At 42.9% G+C, this 16,067-nt stretch overlaps 1 protein-coding gene across 1 annotated transcript; it reads left to right on the forward strand.

The window, feature by feature from the left end:
• Positions 1-5,462: 5,462 nt before the first annotated feature.
• Positions 5,463-7,819, forward strand: LOC110488189 (uncharacterized). The gene is made up of 4 exons (XM_021560292.3): positions 5,463-5,573; positions 5,684-5,742; positions 5,834-7,628; positions 7,747-7,819. The coding sequence occupies exons 1-3, from the start codon at positions 5,551-5,553 to the stop codon at positions 7,597-7,599; spliced, it is 1,848 nt and encodes a 615-aa protein (XP_021415967.3). The 5' UTR covers positions 5,463-5,550; the 3' UTR covers positions 7,600-7,628; positions 7,747-7,819.
• Positions 7,820-16,067: the final 8,248 nt, after the last annotated feature.

Genomic DNA, 16,067 nt, shown 5'->3' on the forward strand with positions numbered 1-16,067 from the left:
GATCATTAAAATACCTGACAGGAAACACATTTAACATTTAGTTGATGCTTTCTATTTCCTGTCCAGTCATATGGTCTATCGCATTAGATGTTCTTTTATTTTGTTCTTGAAGGTGGATTTACTTTTTACCTGAAAAACATGCATTGGTAAAGAGTCCCATTCAGCTATAAAACTGTAGATTTAAGGTAATTTGTCCTTGGCTTGGGTTGTCTAAGATGCCCTGAATTTACCTGTCTGGTTTGGTGGTTATGAGTGTTGCTAGTATGTACTAACTGGCCTGAAAAATGGTGTTTTTAAAAATGTAAATACAACATTCAGAAGACTGATAGTCATTTGTTTTCAATGTGAAGCCATGAGAGATTCTGATGCATTTGTATAATATTCATACGGATAGAGCAATGAAGAGATAATCAGGAAGCCCTGTTTAGAGCCATTTGGAGCTTTTTTATATATTTCGTTGCTGCAGATGACCATATAACTGGACAGTACTCTAAGTGTGATAGGACCAGGGACTGACCATATAACTGGACAGTACTCTAAGTGTGATAGGACCAGGGACTGACCATATAACTGGACAGTACTCTAAGTGTGATAGGACCAGGGACTGACCATATAATTGGACAGTACTCTAAGTATGATAGGACCAGGGATTGACCATATAACTGGGCAGTACTCTAAGTGTGATAGGACCAGGGACTGACCATATAATTGGACAGTACTCTAAGTGAGATAGGACCAGGGATTGACCATATAACTGGACAGTACTCTAAGTGTGATAGGACCAGGGATTGACCATATAACCAGACAGTACTCTAAGTGTGATAGGACCAGGGGTTGACCATATAACCAGACAGTACTCTAAGTGTGATAGGACCAGGGACTGACCATATAACCAGACAGTACTCTAAGTGTGATAGGACCAGGGATTGACCATATAACTGGACAGTACCCTAAGTGAGATAGGACCAGGGGTTGACCATATAACCAGACAGTACTCTAAGTGTGATAGGACCAGGGATTGACCATATAACTGGACAGTACCCTAAGTGAGATAGGACCAGGGGTTGACCATATAACTGGACAGTACCCTAAGTGTGATAGGACCAGGGATTGACCATATAACCAGACAGTACTCTAAGTGTGATAGGACCAGGGGTTGACCATATAACCAGACAGTACTCTAAGTATGATAGGACCAGGGATTGACCATATAACTGGACAGTACTCTAAGTGTGATAGGACCAGGGGTTGACCATATAACCAGACAGTACTCTAAGTGTGATAGGACCAGGGACTGACCATATAACCAGACAGTACTCTAAGTGTGATAGGACCAGGGATTGACCATATAACTGGACAGTACCCTAAGTGAGATAGGACCAGGGGTTGACCATATAACTGGACAGTACCCTAAGTGTGATAGGACCAGGGATTGACCATATAACTGGACAGTACCCTAAGTGTGATAGGACCAGGGATTGACCATATAACCAGACAGTACTCTAAGTGTGATAGGACCAGGGACTGACCATATAATTGGATATAATTGGACAGTACTCTAAGTGTGATAGGACCAGGGATTGACCATATAATTGGACAGTACTCTAAGTGTGATAGAACCAGGGATTGACCATATAACCAGACAGTACTCTAAGTGTGATAGGACCAGGGACTGACCATATAATTGGATATAATTGGACAGTACTCTAAGTGTGATAGGACCAGGGATTGACCATATAATTGGACAGTACTCCAAGTGTGATAGGACCAGGGATTGAATCACCTGATTCAGAATGCTAGATGTTACATACTCTGAAAATTTTCTTGGAACAGCAATTACCTTACCAATCTTAATAACAATATTATCTATGTGCTCTGACCATGATAAAGCTACATCCAACATGACACCTTGTAGTTTCGTTTTTTTCACTTGCTCTACATGTCTTCTATTCATCGACAAATTCAATTGGGGATCATGGGCAAGCATATATCTTCAACCAAATACAATACATTTAGTTTTAGAAAAGTTCAACACAATTTGTTCATATCAACTCACTCAGACACAATTCTTAGGTCACTACTCAGTACATCTGTTAGCTCATTACATTCTGATGCTGCGGTATACATCGTAGAGTCATCAGCATATATTACTACTCTTGCTTTGCTCATTACTGGAGGTATATCTTTACTGCTTGAAAAGCTACCATTGAAGAACACCCTTTGCCTTCTCCTGGATAGATAGCTTTCCATCCAGGATAGAGCTGCAGACTTAAAAACATAACATTTGAGTTGACCTAGTAACAGTTCATACGCAACTACATCAAACGCAGGACTGAAATCTAGCAACACTGCATCAACTAACTTCCGGTCATCCATACTCTTTAACCAATCATCTGTCATTTGTGCTAAGGCCGTACTCGTAGAATACCCTTCTTTGTATGCATGTTGGAAACCTGTTATCAGACCGTTACATGAGAAATAGTCCTTGATTTGTACAGATACAATTTTTTTCAAATAATTGACTGGACACAGGCAGGAAGCTTATATGTTGACTATTAGGACCAGTGAATGCAGCTTTTTTTTATCCTTAGGTAGTGGAATAACCTTGGACTCTTTCCAGACTTCTGGGAACACCCCAAACATCAAACACTTATTAAACATTTTAGAGATTATGGTAGATATTTGGTTAGCTGTAACTCTAAGCAATTTGGCGTGAAGATTATCTGTACCAGGTGAATTGTCATCCGAAAGAGACAACATCATCCTTTCTACTTCTTCCCTTTCTACTTGGTGAAATTTGAACATGCATTGCCTGATACAATCTTTTATAAGGGTATATGACACGGAGCCATCAGTTGGAATCATAGCATTCCTCAACTTGTCCACTTTGCCTGTAAAATATTCATGAAAGTCATTTGCGATGCAATGTGGTTTTGTAATAAACATACCCTCTGATTCAACAAAAGAGACAGACATGTTTCGAATTCCTACCCATAATAGCGTTCAACGTTTCCCCCGGTTTTTTCCCATCACCCTTTACTTCATAAATGTTGTGTTGATAGAATCCCTTCTTCTTTCCTTTGTTTAGCTTGGCCACCAGATTTCTTAATTTACAATCATTTTGCTTATCAAACAGAGTACCATATTTATCTGCTGCTTTTTAAAAATCATTCAATTTCTCAGCTCATCATCAATCCACGGGCACTGATTGACTTCACGGTGCATTTTCTTTTAAAGGGGCATGCTTATCAGCTATACTCGTAAATCATTTAATAAACTAACCTAGTGACATTTCAGGATCATCCTTACTGCACACTTCTGTAGCACCTTCTGTAGATTATTTTAGGGCCAGCCTTCGGTATTTTAGTTTTCCTAGCGTGCAACCAATTTATGATCACTACAACCTAGTACCACTGATACAGCTTTAGAACAATATTCAGCCATGTTGGTAAAAATGTGGTGGATGCAAGTTGATGATGTGATACCGGACCTATTAGTGACGTTCTGGTTGGTAATGTCATAACTTGCGCCAGGTTACATACAGTTGAACATGTACCGTTTTTCGGAACTCACTTCACTCATACATAGAGTGAGGTTTGCGCTGCTGGTGCTGGCACATGCGCAGATCAAATACACCGCTGCAGTCGACGTGGCCTCAAACCAATCTTAGATTGGACAATATTAAACACAGTTTAGCGCAGAAAACGTGGTAATTAACTACCATGATCATAATCCATTTTGCGCCTACTTGTCGGTTCTGTGTTTCTTTCAAGCCTGCTACATTAGGTTAGTGTAGGAAAGAGAAGGGGAGGGTGAGCAGAGACAGAAGCATGCGTGATCGAGAGGGATAGACAGCAGTTGCTTTGCAAGGTATCTACCTGAAAATACATGATCTATAGGCCTTATTTACTTTGAAGAACTACGAAAATTGTGATATTGTCAGACAGCATAGGCAGCAGCTCTACAGAGATGATGATTTGGTATTAAATAATAAAGTAATAAAATAAAGCAAATGTAACATACACAACAACTGAAATATTTTATAAAGTAATGTCATGTGAATAAATTATGGTTAATAAGTGATAAGCAGTCACTACCGTCCTGGGACTTTTATGAATTGTTTTATTCTGTGTTATTACGGCATTCAACCCACATAATGCATAGTGCATTTAAAATCACCACTGGAACAGAGTGACAAGTTATGGTATGGGCAGGAATAGGCTATGGACAACGAACACAATTCAAATTGAACACAATTGAACACAAATTGATGGCAATTTAAATTCACAGAGTGCCAATTGTGCGCTGCCCTATGGGTCTCCCAATCACGGCCAGATGTGATACATCCTATTGCACTGAGATGCAGTGCCATATATATAATTATCTATTATGTTAATTTATTTTTGAGTACAGACTAGCTAAAAAGGTGAAAAGAATAAAGATAATTTTCTGGTAAAAAAAAAAAGTGAAGGTCCAAAATAATAAGTTTGCACACCCTATTTTAAATTGCTCCATGCAATAACTTTGCAGCTGTTTCTGATGAATAAACAATGCCATGCTGGTGGGTTGTAACATTCAAATAAAATCCAGAATTTCTGCTGGTGTGGGCATTTAAGTACTACAGCACGCACAGACTAAAAAATGCAATTGCTGCCAGCTAGCAAATTTAGGCCCGCTTGCGCTGCGACTTGGGCTGTGTTTAGACAGGCAGCCCAAATCAGATTTTCTTTTAATAAACTAATTGGTCTTTTGACCAATCTGATCAGCTCTGAGAAAGATCTGATGTGAAAAGATCCAATGTGATTGGTCGAAAGGCCGACTAGTGGTGGGGAAAAAATCTAAATTGGGCTGCTTGTTGAAACACATCCTTACTGCCTTGTGTAGTTGGTATATCAGTTGGGTGTATGTTTGGCTGTGTTTAGACACCCAGTCCAATTCAGATTTTTTTTTCTCACTAATTGGTCTTTTGACCATCAGATCAGCTCTGAAAAAGAGTTCTGAAAAAGACCAACTAGCGTGGGAAAAAAATCTGAATTGTGTTGCCTGTATGAAAATGCAGTCGTCATCACTGTTTGCTTGATTGATCATGTTCAGCTGCATGTCATTGTGATGTCATAACGATAGCCCTCTTGTTTGGATGAATTTCTTAACTCTCTGATTGGGAAGATCTCAATTGCTTACTCTTCGAGTCCTCTCTCCTTGTCTCCTTCTCAAAACCCATTGGATGAGAAAGCCAGAGGTCCCGCCCCTCTGATCTGCTTCTTCAATGGGTTTTGAGAAGGAGGTGAGGAGAGAGGACACGAGGAGTAAGCAATTCTCCCCTTAACTTCTTCCTTCCTCCATCCTTGATTGATTTAAAATCTGTTCTCTCAACAAAGACATAAAGCTGAACGTGATCAATCAATGAGCCAGTGATTGAATGGCAATTGCAGGTTCAGGCAATAAATACACTCCCAGCTAGTATGGCAACTAAGCAAGGCAGTAAGTCACAGTGGGCTTAAGGTTTCAACTTGGCAACGATAGTGGTGGCGTGTCTGTTGGTACTTAGATATGGCTTTTGGAATTAATTTGTGGTAAGAGTCTTTGAACAATGTGTTGTTGATCTACTACATGGGTCCTGCTTGACCTTTTGATGTTAAATTTCACTTGTGTTGCACAGGCACTGAATTTATTTTCTTTACAGGATCGTGTTGCTTTGCTCCATATTCTCAGAACATTTAAGATCTGCTTGTGCTCCACATGGTGAGGCATGAACAATACATTGTCTTTTTTAGTTTTGTTGAAGACCAGCCTTAAAATTGTGGTGACTCATACTTCCCTTAATCTGTTTTAGATGCCCAGCGATTAAGAGGCTACATGTATTCTGGCTCTTCCCAAGTGGAAGATGAACAGAAACAACCAGGTGATGGCTATCCTCAGGATCCAATCAAACCAACTTTTAGTACTTCAGGATCTGTCCAGAGTGATGCTACTCCCAGAGAGACTGGCCCCAACACCCATAACCAGGAACTATCCCGCAGAGGCTCTGCTTCAAGCTCTATCCAGCCTGCCCCAAGAATGTTAGGCCTCTCTGGCTCTCTAGCCAGTAGAACCTCTGTCAGCCACAACAAGCGTCACACCCGTGCCAGTATAACTTCAGGCCAAAGTGTCACCAACCCTAGTGCAGTGAAGATGGTTTCAAGTTGGGAAGCAAAGGGAATCCAGCCCAAAACCTTTCCATTACAGCCTCGTTCAAGCAACTCTGGATCTGTTCAGAATTTCCTGGGAAGCCATTTATTCAAAGCAACCTCCCAGAATTCTGTGGCACAAAGTGGAATCTACCAGTCCGTAAGGGAAGTGGCTTCCACCCCTTACCTTCAAGTTCCCTCACGTGGTTCTTCAGGAACTTCATTTAGACCAGGTCCTCTGCATTTTGGGTCTACTGAAGGTGGGAGTGCAACAAATGCGTACAAGCCCAGCTTCTCTCAATATGTCAAGCCATACCAGAGTAGATATGCCTCCGCCAGTAGTGGTTCAACTTCTAGTCAATATGCCCAGAGTATAGATGGTGCCTCCAAAAGCAGCAGTATCCCTATACTTAGCCTGGGGTCTAGCTCCAGTCTCTTTACCCCGAGTTCTACGCCTAGTAAAAACTCCTATGGAACCTACAAGCCTGGCTCTACCCTTGGTGCAACACCACACCAGAGCATGTTTACCTCTAACCAGGGTGGCAGTGCTTCAGTCTACAGCCAGAATGTCCTTGCCGCCAACCAGAAGCCAAGTAGCACTACACCTGCCGACAGCAACCACAGGCAAGTCTCTGGTCAGGTGGGGGACTACCAGCCTAGCTATGTTGCCAGTAGTGGGCCAATCTCCATCCTCTACAGTTCTAACCAGGGTGGCAGTGCTTCAACCTACAGCCAGAATGTCCTTGCTGCCAACCAGAAGCCAAGTAGCACTACACCTGCCGACAGCAACCACAGGCAAGTCTCTGGTCAGGTGGGGGACTACCAGCCTAGCTATGTTGCCAGTAGTGGGCCAATCTCCATCCTCTACAGTTCTAACCAGGGTGGCAGTGCTTCAACCTACAGCCAGAATGTCCTTGCTGCCAACCAGAAGCCAAGTAGCACTACACCTGCCGACAGCAACCACAGGCAAGTCTCTGGTCAGGTGGGGGACTACCAGCCTAGCTATGTTGCCAGTAGTGGGCCAATCTCCATCCTCTACAGTTCTGCCCAGGCTGGCAGTTCTTCAACCTATGTCCAGAAACCAAGCACCTCTAAACCTGCCCCCAGTCAAAGCTATCAGCGCAGCTATACTCCCAATGCTGTGAAGTCAATCCCTAGCAATGCCAGAGGACCTACCCAGAGCAGTACCACCACACCTCAAAGTGTTGTTCTGGTCTACATCTACAACATCCCAGCACGCTATGGTGGCACTCATATCCGTCGGCTCAAAGACCTGAGTCATAGTGGGCATAGTGCCTACACTAGCCACTCCAAAACCAGCGCAAGTGTTAACAAGCCACAGCAAAACCACACTCCACCTGCCAAACAGGAGGGTCCCAGCACTCCCTACGTCCAAGTCTCACACTCTACTAGATGGGAGCCCAGAACATGACTAAGTGAGAGCTGTAACCACCAGTTGAGGTGATTGGTGTTTATTTTTATGCTCTTGAAAAATTGTGTGGGGGGGGGGGGGTAGTAATCAGAATTGGGCAGCCTGTCTTCAATCCTCCTTGTTAATAATCTACTGTTTGTTTTCTAGGTGCTGAGACCATGAAGTGATGCCAGGCGCTGTACTTCAATGGTTTTAATAAATAACGTTGAATCTTATCCAAGTTCAGTCTCACTGTATCCATTAAGTTTTTACTGACATGTCTGCTTGGTCCAGCAGGACTTTTTGAATGCTGGCATTTGTTAAGATGTTGTATGATGACCTCTACAATGAGCCTGAAGCTGTGTTGGGCTAAACATTTGATGCTTCATTCACCCCCTGCAGCTGGGCTGACCCAGAGCACACTTCAGGTTCTAATGCAACTTGACTTAGTTTGTGTACATCACAACCATCAGTGGAATATGTATTTTTTTCTCCAGAAATTCAATCTCATATTTATTTGACCCCTGATACGTTGTCTTTTTGTTAGTGCCAATGACCATGACATTTCTGCTCAAGATGTCCCCTTATGAGCCCTACATTTTGCCTTAATACCTACCATAAGCATGACAAATGTATTATGACTAGGAGTCACACATGGTCAGATGGGGAACTCCTGGCCCTAATTATGAGACAGTAAAAGAATGGCAGTGAGGTATTTGCATGTGTTTTATAACCCAGCGTCTTGGTTTGTCGCACCTGGAATTTCACTTTGCAAACCTACCCTGAATGTCACTAACTTTTTTGTTTTGTGCCTGCTTGACCAATTTGACTCAAGATAACTAGGTAGTATACATGTAATTACCCTTACCACCAGTTATGTAGGACGCTTCTCTAACATCTGTCTGACGTGTCAATCTGTTAATGATAGGCTCATTAATGTCCGGTCCTGATTGAGCAGGAGGAGCCTGTTTGTCATCAGGCCTTGTATCCATGAGGCTGTCTGTCCCACTTTCACCCTCTTCTAATCAGACACATGGCATTGCTAAACAACCTAGGTTCAGATAGTATTCAGTCACTCCAAGTCTTCCTCTGTGCTTGGTTGACTGTGCCTGGCTCAGTGGAATCAATAGAACAAACCCATATCTGGCAGTCCAGACAGGCTCAAGCGCAAAGTATTTGAAAGATCTCAAATAGTTTGATCACAGGTCTGACTAGTTAGCCGTGGAGTCAAGATTCAGAATGTTTGCTTACATTTGAGATGTTATTGTTGACCTGTTTGACGTTTACAGTGAGGTGTATGACGAGCCAGGAAGGGAACAGATTTACCTCCGTCTGTCACAGTTAAATGGAGAGAGAGCGACACCTCGTATGCATTGACCAGCCATGTGTGGTGGTTCAGATAAAAGCTATGCTATTTCCTGCCAGAGGAAGTAGCAGCGGCACAGAGGGAACTCTTTTAGGAGCTGTTTCGTTTCCTCTCTTTTTCCATCACGACTGGGAACATTCATAAAGAGAAAAAAACATGTGGAAGAAAAAAAAGAGAAATGTCTTCCTTCCACTGGCATCAGCAGAAACTATCTTTCTGACAGGACATTTAGATGGATTGTAGATTTGCATGAAGAGGAGAAAGGTTTCATAAATCATACTGAAAATGAGATCTATTAATCAACAGAGGACGTAGGTGACTGTTCTCTCTAATGGGACGATGACACACTGTCAGGCCATTGAACAATCTGCTTCACCCATGATGTTTCATCATAATAGGCATAATGTACAACGTACATCTTGCGCTCTCTTTCCATCTATCTCTCGCTCTCTGGCTCTATGCCAAGTAGTAGAAGTGATAGTAGCAGTAGTAGTGATAGCAGTAGTGGTGATAATAGTAGTAGTAGGGATTGTAATGATAGTAGCAGTGGTGATAGTAGTAGTGATAGTGATATTTGCGATAGGTAGGCTTCATTGAGGTTGACAGATGTACAGTATATGCCTACATCACTGACTGTCCCTGTCTGTTACGTGTTTTAATGTCAGTAGTAGAATTCAGAGAGAGAGGTGCGACCGTCAGCACAACACCAGGCAGGTTGTGTCTCCTCTCATCTCCTCTCTGGAAGAATTTACCCTTTGACCTTCAGAACGTACTTCTCCTCCCAGCCAATCAGGTGCTTCAGATCCCTGTCGGGCGCGCCAGGCCCCCTCTCGCTTCGGCATCTGGTCGTTGTGGTGAAGAAATGAAGGTAATAATAACCTGAGATATAACGAGCATAAGACTCCTCCCCCTACAGGCGAGAGGTCAAGCTACCTATAGAGAGCCATGCCTACCGCTGTGACCACGCAGATCACAGATTCATCATCAGAAATGACAAGTGAAGCAGAGCCCTGTCCAAGTCTGTCCCAGAGTTCTAGCATTACACAAGCATTTATTTTAGCCACTATAATATTAACTACAATAATAGCTGGCAACTCTACATCTAGATTTTGTTTTGGCCACAATAACAATTTTACAAATACATTTGTGTCATTTTATTTGTGCATTTAAAAGGTCCCAATTGACTCAGTAAACTAGGCATACTGGTAAATTGATACTTATAATCACTTCACAAGACAGATATGTGCTGTGTGAGGAAACGAGATGCCATCTCAAATCGAGAAAAGGAGATTAATAGATCTGAGGGCTTGTTTCTGGGACATTAAACCTTGTCCTGGAGAATCTCCATTGACCATGATTTTTAGTCTAGGGCTAGGCTTCATCTGTGTTTGGGAAAACCATCCCTAAAATTCTTCTTCTTGTTCACAGAGATATCCCCGAGTGGGCCTTTAACGAGAGAAATCACAGTGGGCCTTTAACGAGAGAAATCACAGTGGGCCTTTAACGAGAGAGATCACAGTGGGCCTTCAATGAGAGAGATCACAGCGGGCCTTTAATGAGAGAGATCACAGTGGGCCTTCAATGAGAGGGATCACAAAGGCCTTTAACGAGAGAAATCACAGTGGGCCTTTAATGAGAGAAATCACAGTGGGCCTTTAACGAGAGAGATCACAGTGGGCCTTTAACGAGAGAGATCACAGCGGGCCTTTAATGAGAGAGATCACAGTGGGCCTTCAATGAGAGGGATCACAAAGGCCTTTAATGAGAGAGATCACAGTGGGCCTTTAATGAGAGGGATCACAATGGGCCTTTAATGAGAGGGATCACAAAGGCCTTTAATGAGAGAGATCACAGTGGGCCTTTAATGAGAGAAATCACAGTGGGCCTTTAATGAGAGGGATCACAAAGGCCTTTAATGAGAGAAATCACAGTGGGCCTTTAATGAGAGGGATCACAAAGGCCTTTAATGAGAGAAATCACAGTGGGCCTTTAATGAGAGGGATCACAGTGGGCCTTTAATGAGAGGGATCACAAAGGCCTTTAATGAGAGAAATCACAATGGGCATTTAATGAGAGGGATCACAAAGGCCTTTAATGAGAGAAATCACAGTGGGCCTTTAATGAGAGGGATCACAGTGGGCCTTTAATGAGAGGGATCACAAAGGCCTTTAATGAGAGAAATCACAGTGGGCCTTTAATGAGAGGGATCACAGTGGGCCTTTAATGAGAGGGATCACAAAGGCCTTTAATGAGAGAAATCACAGTGGGCCTTTAATGAGAGGGATCACAAAGGCCTTTAATGAGAGAAATCACAGTGGGCCTTTAATGAGAGGGATCACAAAGGCCTTTAATGAGAGAAATCACAGTGGGCCTTTAATGAGAGGGATCACAAAGGCCTTTAATGAGAGAAATCACAGTGGGCCTTTAATGAGAGGGATCACAAAGGCCTTTAATGAGAGAAATCACAGTGGGCCTTTAATGAGAGGGATCACAAAGGCCTTTAATGAGAGAAATCACAGTGGGCATTTAATGAGAGAAATCACAGTGGGCCTTTAATGAGAGAACCCAACCCCTCTGAATCAGAGAGGTGCAGGGGGCTGCCTTAATCCAGGTTTTTTTTAAGATTCAGGGTTAAAATTAGGGTTAGAAGTTCGGGGTTAGGATTAAAGGTTAGGGAAAATGTTGAAGGGGAATCAATTGTTTGATCCCCACAAGTGTGTGTGTGTGTGTGTGTGTGTGTGTGTGGGAAAACTGAATGTCTAATTAATAACGGCCTAACTTCATCCCCTCTAAACAACCACAGCTACAACAGAACATAACTTCTTACAAGCCACATGGCCAGATAGACAGACAAAGGAACCATCACACACATGCTTCCACACACACTTCTCAGATGAATGGTTGTGTGAAGACTTCAGAGGGAAGCCACATTAGTGTGGTTTCAGTATTTCCCTCTGCTTCACATGGCTGTTTTTGTTTTGACCAAATGCCTACGTTTCTAACTCTCTGAGCGCTCAATCCCCTAGTCGACCAATCTGAAGGAAATGGAAGTCTTGTGATAAAAGAGGCATTGTTTTACGTTTAGATAGGTAGAGACCATTATGATGGAATGTACCACGCCATAAAACCCCAACAAGGCCAGTCTTAGGATAAAGCAGACCCCAACACTTCAGCACCAACCAGAGCCTGTGTGTGCGTCCATGCACGCGCATGTGTGCATAAGGCTGTGTTTACACAGCCACCCTAAGAACCCAAATCAGATTTTCTTTCTATATCCAATCTTTTTTTCTGACTGTCCACACTCCATTTTGCATGTGAACAAAATATGATTAGAGTATTAACACTGAGAATATATAAATATTTGGATGAGCAATGTCGCAGCGGCACAGACTAAGATACAGTAGAATAGAAGATACAATATAATAGAATACAGTATATGCATATGAGATGAGTAATGCAAAATATGTAAACATTATTAAAGCAGCCAGTGATTTCAAGTCTATGTATATAGCACAGCAACCTCTAAGTTGCAACTGATGGTTATTTAACAGTCTGATGGCCTTGAGATAAAAGCTGTTCTTCAGTCGGTCACAGTTTTGATGCACCTGTACTGACCTCGCCTTCTGGATGATAGCAGGGTGAACATGTAGTGGCTCGGGTGGTTGTTGTCCTTGATGATCTTTTTGGCCTTCCTGTGACATCGGGTGCTGTAGATGTCCTGGAGGGCAGGTAGTTTGCTCCCGGTGATGCGTTGTGCAGACCGCACCAGCCTCTGGAGAGCCCTGCGGTTGCGGGCGGTGCAGTTGCTGTACCAGGCGGTGATACAGCCCAACAGGATGCTCTCAATTGTGCATCTGTAAAAGTTTGTGAGGGTTTTAGGAGCCAAGACAAATGTATTCAGCCTCCTGAGGTTGAAGAGGCGCTGTTGAGCCTTCTTCACCACACTGTATGTGTGGGTGGACCATTTCAGTTTGTCAGTAATGTGTACGCCAAGGAACTTGAAGCTTTCCACCTTCTCCACAGCGGCCTCGTCGATGTGGATAGGGGGGTGCTCCCTGTGGATAGGGGGGTGCTGTTTCCAGAAGTCCAGAATCCTCTCCTTTGTTTTCTTGACGTTGAGTGAGAGGTTATTTTCCAGATATGCAAATATTTTGCAAACGATCTGAATTGTTCTAATGGTGTGAACACAGCCTTTGTGTGTGTCGATACAGCCAGCCCTTCTGAAAGTGATGAATGGGAGGCTGCCCTGCTTTAATGGGTGTATTGCTTCAGCTGTACCAACTTCTCTCCCACCTCTTCCTGCTCTTCCACCCTCTGGCAAACACTACTAGCTGCCATTGATCAATTGAGCACCAGAACAATAGATGGGCCAATCCCTCTGTGGTTCTGTAGCTGTCTATTGTCTCAGGACTGTTTTGACATGCTGGACAGGAGGCACTAGCCTAGTCCCACATCTGTTTGTGTGTAGAGTCTACTGTCGCTGCACCAAGCTACAGAGATACAGATACGGCTGGGTCAATATGATAGGTCTATGGAGGGATGGTTAAATGAGCGAAGGGGAAGAGGAGAGCCTGCGCTTCAATTTCAATCAATTGATGGAACTATGGCCATACTGTGATTAATACGAGAGCCACCAAATGTAAAGTACGGGAATCTTACAGTAACATATTGTATGTTATTTGTGTGCTGATTCTAACTGATTGTGGTTCCAATGAGGTGCTGGTCATGTAAATGGGGGTTGGGATTGACTCCTGTCGATAATGAGTGTTGCTTTGAAACCAATTGTGCTCCACTTCAGCATGGCATGGGTTCGTTCTGGACAGAGTCAGAGGCTAGAGGGGCTACAGATCTGTCACAGAAAGGAACCACTGTGGATCAGAGAGAGAGACAGAGAGAGGAAGAGAGATGCTTTGATCGAGTGGAAGCAGGGGTGAAGAGAGGGGTAGAGAATGAGAAAATGTGAGGGAGGGAGAAAGAAAGGGAGAGAGGAGGAAGAGAGATGCTTTGATCGAGTGGAAGCAGGGGTGAAGAGAGGGGTAGAGAATGAGAAAATGGGAGGGAGGGAGAAAGAAAGGGAGAGAGGAGGAAGAGAGACAGAGAGAGAGGGACAGAAAGAGAGAGCGAAAGACAAAGGAAGTTGCTCCTCCTTCTCTAGAGCTCCGTCTGTCTGTTTGCCATTACATAGCCAGCGGCCAAGTGGCTGCCACTTGGCCTTTGTCGTCATGCCACTGACTGTTGTGGTCTCTTTTTTTTACATGTTCAATTTCTCACAGATGTGGGATTCACTTTTAAGCCATATTCTCTATCATAGCGATTAAACCCAGTTAATGGCGCCAAGATGTTCCCCAACAGAAAGGACTCATATAAATGGCTAATTGCCTGAGAGGAACGTTTTCAAATGTAACTTAGAAACATACAAATATTTTTTTCCCTTATTTCTCTCTCTATTTAATAGCCAAACCGCCAAGCAGAGATTAGTGAAAATAATAAAATATCAAAGAATGAAAGTTGCCTCTTCAAAAGCTGCCCAGTGGTCTTGCAAAAGTTTTGTATCATTCAAGTCGTTAAAAAAACCCGGCTTGTTGCTTGAAGCGGAAAAGAAGAAATGAAAGCAAATTATAAACCAGGGATTTTCTCTGTCAAACAGGAACTTCCCATGTGGGAGAGAGAGACATGGAAGTATTTTGATTGCCACGTTCTAGAAGAGACCGTGCTATCATTGTGGCAATCATTTTTATGTGGGGGATGTAAACATGATTTTTCGTCATCATACAACACAAAACAACAACAACAAAAAACAACAGCTAATTGGTTTAATTGGTCTTGTGGTTTTAACTAGCTAGGCTGTATTCCTCTGATGTATAGAAAGCGATGGAGAGAGACCGGGCCAGTTTATATTGAATCTCTCTCTTTATCTCCCCATCTCTGTTTCTCTTCTGTCTGTTTATCTGTCTGTCTCTGTCTCTCTCTCTCTGTCTGTCCGTCTCTCTCTAGCTCTCGGACAATCTCTCTGCTCTTCCTTCCCTGCCGTGACAACCTTGCAGCCCAGCCTATTGAAAACTGACACCATTGATTTTTCAAGACAACAGTTGTGGCCAAAGCCAGACATCATAAGTCCGTTAATCGAACCCAGTCACAGATCCACCCAATAATAACCTGAGGGGCAAGTAATGACCAACAGTCACCAATCTCTGTTTGTCTGTCTGCATCCCAAATTGCACCCTATTCTCTTTATAGTGCACTACTACATTCATTCTCATGCTTTACTCTTGTCATGACACATTGCATCAAGGCAAATGGAAATAGGCCTACTTCTCATGGATTTCCTTCCCAGTGGCAGTTATTAGAAATTATGACACTTTACTGATAATAGCTGCTGTATCAGACTGCCAGACATAGGCTGTACCTGAAATGGCACCCTATTCCCTATTTATAGTGCATTACTGTCCATCGTCAAATGTAGTGCACTATATAGGGAATGGGCATTGAAATCAAATCAAATTCTATTTGTCATATGCACCGAATACTTACAAGCCCTTAACCAACAAAGCAGTTTTAAGAAAATACAAAAAAAAAGTAAGAGATAAGAATAACAAATAATTAAAGAGCAGCAATAAATAACAATAGTGGGGTTATATACAGGGGGTACCGGTACATGTATTGGCACCGGTGTTGAGGTAATTGAGGTAATGTGTACATGTAGGTAGAGTTATTAATGTGACTATGCATAGATATGCATAGAAGCCTCTTGGACCTAGACTTGGCGCTCTGGTACCGCTTGCCGTGCGGTAGCAGAGAGAACAGTCTATGACTAGGGTGGCTGGAGTAGTATACTAAATGGTACAGGGTGCCATTTCAGACGCACCCTAGTCATGATTGTGGGAGAAGCTAGCTGCTGTCACATCACAAAGCATCTTAGCATGGGAGGACGATGCACAGTTCACAGAACATGCCATTAGCTAGAGGCTGTCTTTGTTTTGTTGTTGTAGTAGCCTCAATTGCTTTCTCTTCTCAGTGTAAATGGCCACATAGATTGGGTTCTGCAACTTGGGAAATGTATATTTGATACACAATTCACCTGTTTGACCTGAAGACTTGCCCAATTTCACAGTGCCATCCATGA

This window comes from Oncorhynchus mykiss, chromosome 30 (genome assembly GCF_057628025.1).
Source record: "Oncorhynchus mykiss isolate SJ-2025 chromosome 30, ASM5762802v1, whole genome shotgun sequence".
NCBI lineage: Eukaryota > Metazoa > Chordata > Actinopteri > Salmoniformes > Salmonidae > Oncorhynchus > Oncorhynchus mykiss.